The sequence below is a fragment of the Diplotaxodon limnothrissa genome, linkage group LG12 (assembly GCF_057381915.1).
Source record: "Diplotaxodon limnothrissa isolate DT_005_m linkage group LG12, D_limnothrissa_male_GT1.1, whole genome shotgun sequence".
Taxonomy (NCBI): domain Eukaryota; kingdom Metazoa; phylum Chordata; class Actinopteri; order Cichliformes; family Cichlidae; genus Diplotaxodon; species Diplotaxodon limnothrissa.
The window spans coordinates 13,070,526-13,085,924 of record NC_140607.1 but is presented as its reverse complement, the minus strand read 5'-3'; the positions used below and the strand labels follow the sequence as shown (position 1 = coordinate 13,085,924).

Here is a 15,399-nt window from a genome sequence, read left to right as displayed (position 1 = left end):
TCTACCGCATCAGGTTGATTGAAAAAGATTTGTTTGATGGTCTTACTCTGCCAATCAACACTAGAACATTTGAGGACTCTACAGTCTTCTTTTTACACTCACTGTTTTGATGAGGTGAGCTTTAATTTATTAAGTTGCTGGGTTTGGGGGGTTTGTTGTGTTTTTTACACATTCTGCTATCAGATGACCATAAAGGAGCAAGAATAAACAAGTTTATCATACGTGGAGATAAGACCAGTTTGTAAAAACAGACATAAAACATACCATAAAATAATCGTGAGCTAATGTTATGACACTTCGGTTGTGATTTGTTGAAAACTGTAGAATCGGCTTGCTTGTGCTATATAAGGATACAAAGCATGCTTGTCGTGGAAACTGTTGTTAAGACATTTGACTACAAACTCAAAAATGAAATGAAATGAGATGAAAGAATGGCCAGTTCTACAGAGATTCCCTCACAATTATCCCCAACAACTGCTGTTTATTTTCATTAAGTGCATTATTCCCCATCTATAAAACCACACTAGTCAATATCTAAGGATCACTAATAGTAAAATATGTTCATTTTGCACATTTGCATTTCTGTGTAAGAAAAAGTGGAGCGTTTGTGGAATACAATGTAGACTGATTGGCTTTTCTTCCTGCCTTCATGCTCGAAACATTTTAGCCTGGATGCATCAGTGCAGCAGCAACCACTGACAGGCCTGGCTGAAGCTTTCGAAAACAATCTACAGACTGGAAAAGAACACGACTGAGCACGGCTGGTGCAGTCACACAGGACTAAAAAGTTAGATGCCACAGCGCTCTCTATAAGCTACTGAGTGAGGGGGGACAATATCTGCTGCTTTTCCTTTGCCAGATGGAAAGTCATGGGATTCTGGAATAGACTATAAATCTGTGACAAACCATCTTTCGAGTCCCACATAAAGCAACACCAGAATAGCAATAAAAATTAAAAAAAAAAAAGTTCAGTGACCATATTCAAGTCATGTCAGTGAAGCGGCTTTGTATTAAAGCCATGTTACCAAAAGTAATGAAAATATAGATGAAGTAGATGTGGCACTGGAACTGCTGATTGTATGTTCCATCTGCCACAGAAAATAACACCCAACTTTGCCTTTTTACTTTGTTGTGTTTGTACTATTTAAGTGACATGTACAGAGAACTCGGCTGCAGGTGCACTCACCCGCTGCCACGGCCGAGCACATGACAAAGAACATCCCTACTGCGATCCTTTTCAGGGAGGAGGGCAGCAGGCCGCGCCGTTTCAGGATTGGGTCTACCACTTTGTCCTTCAGGGGAATCAGCATGATAATGAGCACTGCGTCAAACATGGTGAGCCAAGCAGGCGGGAAGCGGAACGTCATCTGGGGAATCCAGGGGGAGAAACATGGGATGAAAGAGAACAAAAGGCAAAAAAGTATGAAAACTACACAGTTCGCCAAATGTTTGCATTCACTGGAGTCTGTGCATCCTTCAGACTTGATACTGCTCTGGCACCCCCAGGTGGTCAAAAGCAAAACATGAAGCAATTTAAAAAACAAAACATAAATAGCATGTATAGTAATGCAAGCAGGCAGTCAATACCGAATAAATATTCAGCTTATTATTCACAGCCGTAGCAGCAGCAGCACTAGTATTAATAGGATTCATAAGTTCTCTTTTTTACATTCCAATCTATTAAAGCTTAAATGTGAGACAAAATTGACAAAACTGATTCTGAATTATCACGATAAAGCGTAATCTTTGGAAGGAATAATTGCACTGTGTAAACAGACTGGATGACATATCAATCAAACAGAAATTCCACTATAAGCATACAAAGTATTTACAAGTTGAGGCAATATCTCACTGACTGAGCAGTGTAACAGTGCAGACTGCTGGAGCAGAGTTTTTGTTTGTTTGTTTTGTTTTGTGCAATTCAAATTCCAAGTGCCATCTGAGCTCCTGATGGGTCTCTGGTTTAACACTTCTGATAGGATCATTTATTCTCAAATTGAATTTCCATTTCTTAGAGCGACCGCTGGCAATCTGTACGCAGCTCCTTAGAGAGTGTTTTTCTCTCTTGTTTGTACATTATCATATTCAAAATGATAGGAAGTGCTAAATGAGACTTCTTCTTTGCCAAGGCAAGGCTGGCATGAATGACTGAGGTGTCTCAGCAGGCCCAAATCTCACAAATCTCCGTGTGTTTTTTTTTTGTTTTGTTTTCTTCCCCACTTCCCCAAAACAAAACCACACATACACACTGTATACTGATTTAGCAATTTGGGAAATGATGAAGACTTATTGCAAGATTTATATTTTCTGCTGCTCTTTATCTTGAGAAAATTGGATAGTGCCACCATTTAGGGATCAAAAAGTATCCCATAAAAATATGGTTGCACATGGCAGGTTGTGAGCATTTTAGCCATTATTTCCCTAGACCACCCTTTAGATCAGCATGAAACAAGATTTATTGAAGCATGCTTTTAATATATGCAATAATATTACATTTGAAATATGTATTCATTTTTGTCTGTTAAAAGGTAAAAGTTGGCTTGGGGTTAATGTGGGAGTCACGAAAGCAGTAAAATTACACTATTAGGTGTTTGGGAACACATTACATGCAATTATAATTTCAATAAGAATGCTCTGTTTTTCAGCTACAAGTACTGTTACATTTAAGGAGAGGAAGAGCCTTTAATCTTTCATAAATGATAGTATAGGATTCTTTTATCACATGCTGTCATGAGGCACAGTACAGGGAGTGCAGAATTATTAGGCAAGTTGTATTTTTGAGGAATAATTTTATTATTGAACAACAACCATGTTCTCAATGAACCCAAAAACTCATTAATATCAAAGCTGAATGTTTTTGGAAGTAGTTTTTAGTTTCTTTTTAGTTTTAGCTATTTTAGGGGGATATCTGTGTGTGCAGGTGACTATTACTGTGCATAATTATTAGGCAACTTAACAAAAAACAAATATATACCCATTTCAATTATTTATTTTTACCAGTGAAACCAATATAACATCTCCACATTCACAAATATACATTTCTGACATTCAAAAACAAAACAAAAACAAATCAGCGACCAATATAGCCACCTTTCTTTGCAAGGACACTCAAAAGCCTGCCATCCATGGATTCTGTCAGTGTTTTGATCTGTTCACCATCAACATTGCGTGCAGCAGCAACCACAGCCTCCCAGACACTGTTCAGAGAGGTGTACTGTTTTCCCTCCTTGTAAATCTCACATTTGATGATGGACCACAGGTTCTCAATGGGGTTCAGATCAGGTGAACAAGGAGGCCATGTCATTAGTTTTTCTTCTTTTATACCCTTTCTTGCCAGCCACACTGTGGAGTACTTGGACGCGTGTGATGGAGCATTGTCCTGCATGAAAATCATGTTTTTCTTGAAGGATGCAGACTTCTTCCTGTACCACTGCTTGAAGAAGGTGTCTTCCAGAAACTGGCAGTAGGACTGGGAGTTGAGCTTGACTCCATCCTCAAGCCGAAAAGGCCCCACAAGCTCATCTTTGATGATACCAGCCCAAACCAGTACTCCACCTCCACCTTGCTGGCGTCTGAGTCGGACTGGAGCTCTCTGCCCTTTACCAATCCAGCCACCGGCCCATCCATCTGGCCCATCAAGACTCACTCTCATTTCATCAGTCCATAAAACCTTAGAAAAACCAGTCTCGAGATATTTCTCGGCCCAGTCTTGACGTTTCAGCTTGTGTGTCTTGTTCAGTGGTGGTCGTCTTTCAGCCTTTCTTACCTTGGCCATGTCTCTGAGTATTGCACACCTTGTGCTTTTGGGCACTCCAGTGATGTTGCAGCTCTGAAATATGGCCAAACTGGTGGCAAGTGGCATCTTGGCAGCTGCACGCTTGACTTTTCTCAGTTCATGGGCAGTTATTTTGCGCCTTGGTTTTTCCACACGCTTCTTGCGACCCTGTTGACTATTTTGAATGAAACGCTTGATTGTTCGATGATCACGCTTCAGAAGCTTTGCAATTTCGAGACTGCTGCATCCCTTTGCAAGATATCTCACTATTTTTGACTTTTCTGAGCCTGTCAAGTCCTTCTTTTGACCCATTTTGCCAAAGGAAAGGATGTTGCCTAATAATTATGCACACCTGATATAGGGTGTTGATGTCATTAGACCACACCCCTTCTCATTACAGAGATGCACATCACCTAATATGCTTAATTGGTAGTAGGCTTTCGAGCCTATACAGCTTGGAGTAAGACAACATGCATGAAGAGGATGATGTGGACAAAATACTCATTTGCCTAATAATTCTGCACTCCCTGTAGATATACAACGTGGCTGTTTCTGAGAGCGCACAACTGTGTGAATTGCAATGGCCATTCAGTTTGGGAGAAGCCACCACACGCTTCCAGCAAATGTCTGCAGCCTCTTTTGTGTACTCTACGCAGTTCTGCATTTTCAAACATTAGTAGTAGTAGTAGTAACCCAGTAGCAGTAGTAACCCAGTGTTTTTGTTTACATTTGGACTGTGAATTGACAAAATAAATAAATAAAATAAAAATCTATTTGCTGTAAAACATCATGCATGGCTGATCATTATCACATTTCGGGCTTCAACTGGCTTTCACATGAATCCAATTTTGAGATTCAAGTTTTCAGACTTGCAACAATGATCCTGTGCGCATAAGCTCAAGGGACACATGTTAATGTGTGACTCAAATTTCAGCATCTAAGCATTACGATCGTTTGCAAATATCACAGAATTTTCTTTACACCTTAAGATCAGAGTTTGTACATACGCCTAACTTAATACTGAGATATTGAGAGATTTTAAAAACAAGTTTTTAAGAAATTAAAAAAACAAATTTAAAGACAGAAGAACAATGGAACAAATAATTTTAGATCACTGCAAAGCATTTCTGAGATAACTGCAGAAACATATACTTGATTACTATGTCCAAGTTGGTGTGAGACGTTGGGGGGATTTCTAAACCATGTAATGAAGTTTCCTGCAGCTTCACTGCTCTAACCCTTATAATCTATTGTAACAGATTAGAAAAAAAAAGCTTATAGAAATATGTAATCTCTGCAGACGAATAATACATTGTTTATCCTCTGAACGAGTAACAGGGCATGAAGTATTGAATTTATTGTGGGTTACCATGAAAACAGTTTTAATTTTAAAATGTGATTTTCAAATTCACGTAGTTTTGTTTTCAAATTGCCAATCAAACCCAAAAATAAAGCAACTAGTCAAAAAATTACTCTAAATTCATAAATTGTAACCTCAGAGTAGTAGTTATAGTAGTATGGGTGCCATTTCTCCAAAGAGACAGTTTTTGTTCAGGTTGGCCACTGAAATGTGTCAGGTGAGACGAGACATCTATTCTCACTTCCCTTTTGATAATGACAAATGTCGAGGCCGGTAGCAGGAAGGGCCTAGTTCCATTTTTTCCTACCAGATAAACGGTGCACTTAGGAAAACTTTGTAGAAATGTAGTTCTTAAACACAGTTGTAAACATGTTACACAAGTAAACAAAGCCATGTAACATAGTTTCACGATGTTCCAAGTCGAGTATTTTTGTGGCTTTTCAAGAGCACTAACTCAGACTGCGAGGTTTACCGACAAGTGTTTCACTTCACAATTCTGTGAAGTCGGTACACTTCACAATCACCTCAAGCATGCCTGTTCAGAAATATGAACAGACTTACTGCACTACATAAGCTGCTGTTACTACTCAAGTTAATTTCATTGCTTTTGAACCTTTTGATTTTCAGTCATCAAAGCACCGCAGCGCTCAACATCTAATCTACTACAGTTGTCCTGATAGACAAGTATTGGGCGTGTATCACATAGGCACAAATGCCTGAGCACTGGTTCCTCCATTCCTTGCTGGACCATTTACTGAATGTCACTCCACTGGTCCTTCCCTGCTACCCAATTTTCTCTATTTTCTAGTGCCACTATAAAACGAAAACTTAAATTTGCCAAACTGAAAATAGAATCAGGCAAAGTGAGAGACAGGTATACCAGCAAAATTTGCCAAACAGAAACAGGTGGAGGCGCTGCTGTGGTGAGATACAATGCCAGCCAGTTGCTAATCTGTGAGGTATTAGTCTATGAAGTTCTCACTTAATCCCCGTTGCATTATCAGCCTTTGCTGCTGCCTCCAGCTGTTGTGTGTCAGTGGCCTACTGACTCCTTTAGTTTCAGCAGTAAAAAATATAGATCAAAACCACTTGTGAGAAAGCAGGCTAGAGCTCCACGCTGTTATGTTTAACTACAGAGAATTAGAGAACAGTTAAGAGTGCCACAGCACAAATCAAGTCAGAGCACACTGGCACTAAAATTGTTAATTAAACAGGAAAGAGGTGCAGGAGAGTGTCTCCACTTCAGTTTACCTTAGAGAAGTCAGAAGTGCTGTTTGGGGTTGTATCAGGAATCTTCAGATGGAGGCTCTGCAGGATGTACGTTGTCTGCATCTGTAATGCGAAAAGGAGATTAAAGTCTCAGCGTGAAGTCGTTCTCCACTTTGTGATCACCAGGGTGTCTGGTGCACACCATTCTTCTCCAGTTTTGACACAAACAATGTTTTACCTGATAATGTGTGCACATTATCTCTTGTGTTCTCACTTTGCATTTCTCATCATGCGCAATACTGTGTTAATGTTTGGATCTAACTTTATATCGGCTGATCTTACCTGAAAGTATACAGTCCAGTACGGAATAAGAGCAAAGAAAACCGGAAGGACCTTCACCAGTGCTTTGACTTCCTCTACTTTCTCTTCAAGAAATTTCCCTCCGTAAGTCACTTTGGCACTGTCCAGTAGTGCCGGTTTGCTGTTTCACAGGAAAAATTTAATAAACATAAACCTGATTGAAATAGTTTAAAAATACAGTGTAATTAATGGCATAAAGCAAAAATAAATCCAGAATAAACTAGAATTGGTCTGTGCTCTTTAAGTGGGAAATTAACCAGCCTTTTATGTGAATCTCTCGGCCTTTAACAACAGCACTTCTAGAGATATGAAAGAAACTTTTTTTCTAAAGCCTATAATCCCCATCTCTGGAGAAAATGTCTTAATAAGAAATTCTTGAAAGGCAGCAGGACTGCCCAACTTAAAATATTCAATGTCAAGTTTATGAGCTAATAGTGCTACTTTGGTTCAAAGTCAAGTATCCGCACTTCAGAATAACTTAACCACATGGAACGAAGATGAATGCCTGAACCAATGGGGGGAAAAAAAGAATTATACAGGTGGATCAAAGGAGGTTTTAACATAAAGCTCTACCAATAAAATAGAGCCATTTTATTCCACTGGTTCACAGTCACCATCCAACTAACGTCACTACACTACTTTAGGAAGCTGTCCCACTGAGACTGATCTGGGTGTGCTTTGTTTGTATATGTATTTAATTACTGTATGAAATGTCACTCTTACCGGAGCAGGTTTGGCTCCACTGGTTTCTGTGAACAGCAGGCAAAAGCCAGGATCTTGAACATGTCAGTAAAGGCACTTCCATCTGCGGGCTTGTTGATGAAAACCATACGCCCCAGGAGAAAGACCAGGAAAGAGATCCCAAGGCACACAGTAGGAAGGATGTAGCCAACCTCAAAGCTAACGTTTTGCTGGATGTAGGCCACACCTCCCAGTGACAGAATGGCACCCAAGTTAATAGACCAGTAGAACCAGTTGAAAAATCTGCGAGTGGCCTCTGGTCCTCTGTCTTTGACCTGCGAGCACACAAAGCACAGGGTGACATTTTTTCTTTTCTTTAATCCAAACAAAAAGAGCGTGTAAGAAGAGTAAGTGTACTCTGAACTTTGCAACAGTGGTTTGTCATGAGTTTGTAAGTTAACTACCAGCATCTGATTGTTATAAAAAAATAAGTGAAGTCACAAGTCGTCTGATATAAAAGATTAGGTTTCAAAGCCAAGAAACAGGGTTTAAATTGATTTAAACTATGGCTGCATGACTCAAAGCTATAACATATAGTACAAAGTACAGTTTGTAAAAACCTAAAATGATCAAAACACAACCGTGAACTGTCACTAACAAAGAGAAACAGTGATCACAAGCTGAATACCAATTTGCATGAGTCAACACGTTTGCCACATTTATGGTAAAATATACATAGCAATACTGTGCAAACTTTATAATAACTTTATCATTTTATCATCTCAGCTGAGTGAAATGAGCAGAACAATAGAAGCAACGTTTTCTTTATTCTTTATCTGCTTATTGTAGTTTTTAGCATTCTTTAAAAGGTTACAATTAAAGGTTATAATATTGGCTTAGTAACGCTTCAATAGCTGTCTATGCCAACACATAATATTATCATCCGATCCATCCCACATACAGTTATTCTTTTGAGTGAAAAGATTTTCTCAATTCCTGATGGATATGTCGCTTATATACAAGCACAAAAGATGCTGGTACAGCTAAAACATGCTGAACATAAGGTCAATATATTCAGCATAAATTTTTCTGGGGTTCATCAGTGCATTTGTGCAGAGTCAGTTATGAAAGTAATTCCCTCATGGCATAGCTGGAAAAATAAATTCTTGTCAGTTGTCTGAAATTACTGGGATTTCTGCAATGATTAATCATAAAATGTTGTCCAGGCTTCATATAGGTCACAATTATAGTAAACACAACTTAACTAAACTCGCAACTCTGTGTGAACCTCAGTGGTATCCAATTAAGAAAATGATGCTGGGTGGTTGTTGGGGTGCCCCCCATATAAAAAAGGCATAAAAGTCTGACTTTTGATTGTTAACATAAACGATGAACACCTCCCTCTCGATTGTAAAAGCATTTAGAGATATATGAAGCTACAAAAGGCTATAAAAGCTTTTTTCTAAAGACCTGAAGCAAGACTATAGTTACAAAAACATTTAAGTTACCTGAAATAAAAACTAAACTTAACGCAAAAAGTAGGAAACTACAAGAGGAAATATGTTTTAGTTTTTGTCAGAGCAACACACATTAGAATGTTTTGGTGTAGTGTGAATACATGACACAGAAATTGTGTTTTTATAGTGATACTTCTTCTAAATTTCTTGAATATTTCCCTGACAAATACCCCTACATAATGAAAATTCAACTAAATATGAATAAACTCTCAACACAAAATAAAACTAATGAAATATTTACAATTAAAATAAATCTGTCTCCGAGTGGTAACACCTGTAGATATTTCCACAACTGGATAACAGGGTTCAAGGGAAAACACACTACTAGCAAAACAACCAGACCCGGCCATTAGTTGGAAAGCTTAGAAGATCTACAAATTTTTAATGACATTTCTAGATCAGTGATGCATGAAGAGATTTATCAAAAGGTGGACAACACCATCATCCCAACTTTAAAGTCTGGTTGAACCAACATCATTGTTTGGATAGCTTGTTATCACTGAATTAAAGAGCAGCTGTCTGTGTTTTAAAGGAAAGGTTGGGTGAACTAGCAAACAAACATTAAATCGTCTTATGAGCAGCTACCGGAAACAGCCCCCATGTGAAAGCTGTAGCTGCTAAAGGAGGTTCAACAACGAGTTGCTACAAACAATAAAATAATATAAATCCAACTTTTTGTGCCATATGTTCAGTCAGATTGTGTTTCTTTACAATTGTCACTGAAGATCAGACCAAGTATCATGACTGACAAAACTGCAAGTCCAGGTTTGGTAATTCCAAAGAGGTCACAAACCTTTTTTTTCATGCAAATGCACTGTATTTAAAAGGGGAAATCACAACAATCAGTATGATAATTTTTTTACGCTGTGAGAGGGTGTCGTTATTAGGAATGAGGCCAATTTTAACAGGGACTCTTCTGTTTCTCTTAAATATTCAAATCTCCCACGCACCAAGGACTTTCAGTTGGAGGATCACTAATGGGAAAATTTTGTCTGTATGAGGTAAAACTTTCAGTTTCAGTACGCAGGAAAAAGTAACCTCATGGTGCATTGCGTTTGCTTTAAGGTTAGTGGACTTTTACCAAAAAAAAAAAAAAGCAGTGTCTTTTGTGTGTTGTGTATTTGAACATAACATTGCACTAATCATATTCAGTCTGCCAGCTCCCCTTGAAACATTTTATCCTTTCCTGATTAGATAACTCTGAGAAACAATGACCCCATTGATGAACTTTCCCACTTCCATGATTGCATGTTGTGGAGGGCCCTCTAGATAATTTTGATACTAAACTGACAGATGTGTGTTTCACTTCTTATTACCAACTAAGAACAATTGAAGAAGTGTTTATAAATGTCTCCGTTTGTGCATGTGTTCCAGAGAGATGTGTTGTCTATTCTACAAGATGCTTCAAAATGTTTAGTTTTTAATGGTGACAGCCATGAGTAGCCATGATAATCAAGAGCATGTCTCAGAGAAATGTCATGGCGCAGCTAAAGTCCCATCACATGTCTGACTTCATTGATGTCCCCACTACATATTTTATACAAGCCAATTCCAGAAAGCTAATGGTTCAGGTTATAGCCTTCTGGTAACAGGAAATTCCAGGTATTAACTAATTAATACAAACTGTAATAACTCATAGTAGTGCTGTTTATACTCTACCTGATCTGCCCCAAATGGAGTGATGTTAGACTTCACAGTACCCACACCTAAGGCAATTAAGAAAAGTCCACCATAGACTGCTGGGCCACAATATGGGGCACGAATGGGGCAGGTAACGTTTTTTGGAGTGGTAACGTTTGTGTTCAGACACTCAGCAGGCTGCACAGGAAATGCCATTTCTTCCCCGCACAGGTGTATCCTGGTGCCCTCGTTTGAAATAAAAGGGAAAAACAGCATGCCAAAAATGTACAGAACCAAACTTGCAGCAATGGTCAAGAATTTTCCGAGGTATGCATCGGCCAACCAGCCTCCAAATGGTGAAATCAGGTAAGTTACTCCCATGAACATGAGTGGTGCCTGGCTCGCCTGAGTGCCCTCCCAATAAAAAGGACTACCATTCAGAAAAAGAACCAGGTTTGACGTTATGCCATAGAAAGCAATCCTCTCTAGTGACTCGGCCAGCAGGATGGCCGCACATGCCAGTCTTCTTCCCTCGAAGACTGACGGTGGTGAAGGTCTGCTCTCAGTGTCTGAGTCCAAAAGAGGGGTGCTCTCATTGGCGTCCCTGTTGTTAGCCATTCTCGCCCAACTTAGTGGAATGGAGTTTCTTCCTTATTTTTAAGAGTTCAAACCTGAAGATAAAACACAAATATAAACCAAACGGTGACACCGCAGCACAAACACAAAAAACTGTACCGGATTCACAACATCTAAATTGTCAAAGAGCCCATTTTCTTGTCATATAGGTTTTTAGCTTATTACAAACCTGAAGTAAGCTAGCTTAAACACCACATCAGCTTGTTAAAGTTTCTCATTACCTTACCTTTAATGACAGAAACACGTCCCAGAGGTCTTCGGTTGTCTCCATCAATCTAGATCATACTAACCGCTCAAATGTTTCGTTTGTACTGTCTAAAAGCTGAACTTTATGAAAAGAGAACTGGGTGTCAACAGAAAAACAATGTCACAGTTCTGTCGCGTGACACATAGCTCAGTCAAAAGCTGTCACTCTTGCGTTGCTGTGGAGACGATCTGAAAATGAAACTTACGCGACGGGTACTGCAAATCGAGGCGCGCAACACCATCCATGTGATATAGGGATTTGTTCCGCTTACGCAGAGCTAAGCAAGGGGAGAAGGAAGTGGCACTGCAGTGCAATTTAATCTTTTTTTTTTTGGCTACGGCTGATTCTGTTATTATATAACATGAACCAACAGGGTTTGGGGTTTGGGGATGGGCATAACAAAAAAAAGGAAGAAGAAAATGAAGTGAAATTGGCTGGCAGCACTTCGCCGCTTACAGTCATGTTTCCAGGGGGCCGTATAGAAGACGGACTTGTAAACATTACAAGCATGGTGCACTACATTAGACGGTCTGTTTGCAACCCTAACATGAACCAGCCTTGCCCTTAGGTGCTGCTACGTGTTAAGTTACGGACAAGGAAATGTAATTGGAGCTCGGCTAAGCGAGCTCATTGAAACGCAGATGTCCCGATCGGTGCCGTCAGCTTTTTGCGAATATTTTGCGTTAAGTAGCTAATTAGCACGTCAGCCCTGCTTTCATAGGAGATATGAAATTACTTTTCCTTGCCTGTCTCAACCCCAAAACTGGGAACCATACTACAGCTGAGAGAATAAGGTAACAAACATAGTTGCTAAGTGTAGCTGGTTCTTATAGCTGGTATGATTCATTAATTAGCGCGTGACACTATGACGCAATAACGGAGTATTTAACTTCATCAGGGCAAGTGTTGTTGGTAAAATCACTTCTCACTGTGAAATAAGTGTAACAAGTTGGCTCCAAATACAAACCTTATCGTGTAATGAGACACCTTAAGATGAGTAGCAGTAAACACGGGTGTTGCCGGTGACCTTGGCTTCTGTTCTTAACAGGAACTGAGCTTAATTTAATGTGATTGGTAACACTTGTCCGTCTACAGTTTCATGTTAAAATAGCTAAAATAGCGGAAGACGTTTCCTGGCTTTAACCATTATGAATTTGCTCAACCGCTCAGTCTTCCTTCCTGCTTTCCATAAGCAAATGTTAATTTTATGTTTTAGGTCCTACATTGAGTCAGCAGGACACACTTGCGAGCTCAGAGACGCACGAGAGTTTCAGTCTCCTGCTGATGTGGTAAATCTGGTCTCTGAACATCCCAAGTTTGAAGCTGCACTGGCTATTCATCTTTTCAAAGCGGGCAGACTTCTCATGGGTAAACTGACTTGCTGTTATATCATCTACTTATCAGCTGTATACTTTAAATCCGTTTTCTTTTTTGCTGTCACATAATGGGTCTTCAAATGTACAGCTTTCAGTCCCACATTGCCTTTTTGTTTTATGTCTGTTCTTTACAATAGATATTGAAATACCCTTTGGCGTAATCTTTGGCGGCACAGACATAAATGAAGATGTGAAAGTGGAGCAGAAGCGTGTGGTTATGGAACAGGTGCTACTGAAAGCCAGGTGATGTTGTACTGTTACAAATTCCTATTTTAAAACTTCCGGATGGCTCCAAACTTAGTACATGAACTAGAGATGGCACGATACCACTTTTTTATGTCCGATACCGATACCGATATCATAAATTTGGATATCTGCCGATACCGATATGAATCCGATATAGTGTTTTTTAATCAACAAAACTGTTTTTTTAAAAATATCTTGCTGCATTTTGTATAAGTTCATACTCAAGTTTAAAACAACAACTACACTAAAGCTATTCTGTTATACCTATATGCAAAAAAAAAAAATTTCATAGTTCAGCAATACTGATCAATCTAATAAACTTAAACCTACACCATCCTCCCTATTCTGGTATTTTAAAGAGTACTTAGCGTAAATATTAAGCAACCTAACTAATAGGGTTCCAACTCCCAGCAACAACAAAAATAAATAAAAAATAGGGAACCACCCCTCACGCTCCACCTCATGATGCTTAATCAACGTAATCAACCTTAATTTGATGCAGTGTGAAAAAAAAATGCACAGAAATCAATTATTTTTCAAGAAATATTAAATAGATTCAACATCTTTCTTCAACAAAATTGCAGACTGCACAGATGGTACCTTCTCAAAGGAAAAAGTACTATAGCTTACTAGGGTATATATATTAGACTTAATAGTTACTATATACAGTAATGGACTTCTATTCATTTTACATCAAATTAAAACTTTGGGTGTAAGATTCGGATAATTATTTATTAAAAGCTCGACATTTTAAATGAGAATAAGAAAGAAAAGTATGTCTTTGTGCCCCCTTTTCCCAGTTAATGCCCTATCGGCCCCCCTGGCTAAACTTTGCTAGATCCGCCCCTGCACAGTTACCAGCCGTCAGCTACGTAGAAAAAGATCCTCGAGTAGAAAGTAATAATAAATAAATTCTAACAACAGCTGATCGAGCTTAAACGTGCTGCTGTTGTTCAGCCGCTGGTTTCCTCTTTCTGGTGCAAAGTGGGCCAAAAACAAACCAGAGACACGGACTCGCGACAGAAAAGCCGATCAGCTGATCATTAAGCAGTTTCATGATTGAAGTAGCAGCCGGAGAGCGAGAGGCAGTCGCTTGTTAAGCTTAACGCAGGAATGCTTTACAAACATTCAGAGATGGACTTACACACTTGCTTTACTTCTCTCGGGGATAACTTTGTCAGAGATGAAATGCCGGGTTGCTAGCGAAGCTCCACATGCTATCCAGACCACCGACAGGTCCTGCATGCCACAGCCGCTCTATCACGTGATGCATACTGCTCGACGTGCTAACGTTCTGAGGTGAGTTACGGCGTGTTGCAAGTTTTGTGAGGTGATTTCGTGATATTTAATGGATCGGATTACATTTTTTATTTTTCTCCGATATCCGATCCAGTAATTTAGGTCAGTATCGGACCGATACCGATACGTAATATCGGATCGGTCCATCTCTAACATGAACTTTAGTCCTTCATATCATACATATTCCATACCATTTATAAAATGATTTTGGAAAAGTTTCATTTAAAATAACGGAAAAGTCACAATTTGCAAAAGAGTCTACATTATAAATAATGTGATATCAGCATCATCTGTTGGCTTTGTTAATTAGACTAGGAGGCTGCATCTACAGCACATTTGTTAGCGTCTTACGATAGGACAAGGAGCACAGATGCATTAGAGGTGGGAATGGAAAATCAGTTCTAGCTAAGAAATTCAAATTGTCCAATTTAGCAGAAGCTTATCAGTTCTTGCGTTTATTACATTTGTGCATTGCAAAGCACTGAGGTCAAACTCAATGCAGGGAAGCTTTTCCACAACCAAGTCGGATGCAGGCCTTTCTTTCTGCTCTGTTTCTACAGTGCGTTACGTCACTGAGAAGATTTTTAAAAGTGCATTGCAATCAATAAAATCTCATCAATATTCATTCCTACACATGCCGTTAATCATGTATGCATTATATTTTTGGAGTGTCATTTCAAGAGGACTGCTCATTACAGGAAATACCCTGTAACATGTCTCCCATGAGAAGGACCTGCTGATTATATCAAATTTGACAGTTATCATTAATCATGACTTTATCCATATTTAATATCTAGTATGTTAGTAATGTGTCATATCATATTTTTGCCAACTTCCTTTTTATAAAGGTTTGATTCAGATGTCTCCAACCTGAAGTGCGAGCAGGAAGTAAATGTCACCACTTTCATATCTTTTATTAAAATTATTCACATGAAATGAGAAAGCTTCTAATCCACTAATCATGTGATTTTTATGTATTTTATTCAGTCTTGGATATAACAACAAATCACAAGTAACACTGCTGTCTGAATATAAGCTTAAAATATTTTTTTCCTTCAATACATAAATTCCAG

At 38.9% G+C, this 15,399-nt stretch overlaps 2 protein-coding genes across 2 annotated transcripts in view; one reads left to right on the top strand and one right to left on the bottom strand.

Annotated features, from left to right (window-relative positions):
• slc15a4 (solute carrier family 15 member 4) overlaps positions 1 to 11,545 on the bottom strand; it is a 30,324-nt gene extending 18,779 nt beyond the window's left edge. The window contains exons 1-6 of the mRNA XM_085367990.1: positions 11,385 to 11,545; positions 10,562 to 11,193; positions 7,428 to 7,720; positions 6,687 to 6,825; positions 6,387 to 6,467; positions 1,187 to 1,367 (exon numbers count right to left, since the gene is read on the bottom strand). Of these exons, the coding sequence (XP_085224116.1) occupies positions 1,187 to 1,367; positions 6,387 to 6,467; positions 6,687 to 6,825; positions 7,428 to 7,720; positions 10,562 to 11,140 (1,273 nt within the window). The 5' untranslated portion in view covers positions 11,141 to 11,193; positions 11,385 to 11,545. The remainder of the gene's footprint in view (positions 1 to 1,186; positions 1,368 to 6,386; positions 6,468 to 6,686; positions 6,826 to 7,427; positions 7,721 to 10,561; positions 11,194 to 11,384) is intronic.
• Positions 11,546 to 11,849: 304 nt separating this feature from the next.
• glt1d1 (glycosyltransferase 1 domain containing 1) overlaps positions 11,850 to 15,399 on the top strand; it is a 37,385-nt gene continuing 33,835 nt past the window's right edge. The window contains exons 1-3 of the mRNA XM_085367140.1: positions 11,850 to 12,199; positions 12,622 to 12,773; positions 12,919 to 13,024. Coding sequence (XP_085223266.1) covers positions 12,132 to 12,199; positions 12,622 to 12,773; positions 12,919 to 13,024 — 326 coding nt within the window. The 5' untranslated portion in view covers positions 11,850 to 12,131. The remainder of the gene's footprint in view (positions 12,200 to 12,621; positions 12,774 to 12,918; positions 13,025 to 15,399) is intronic.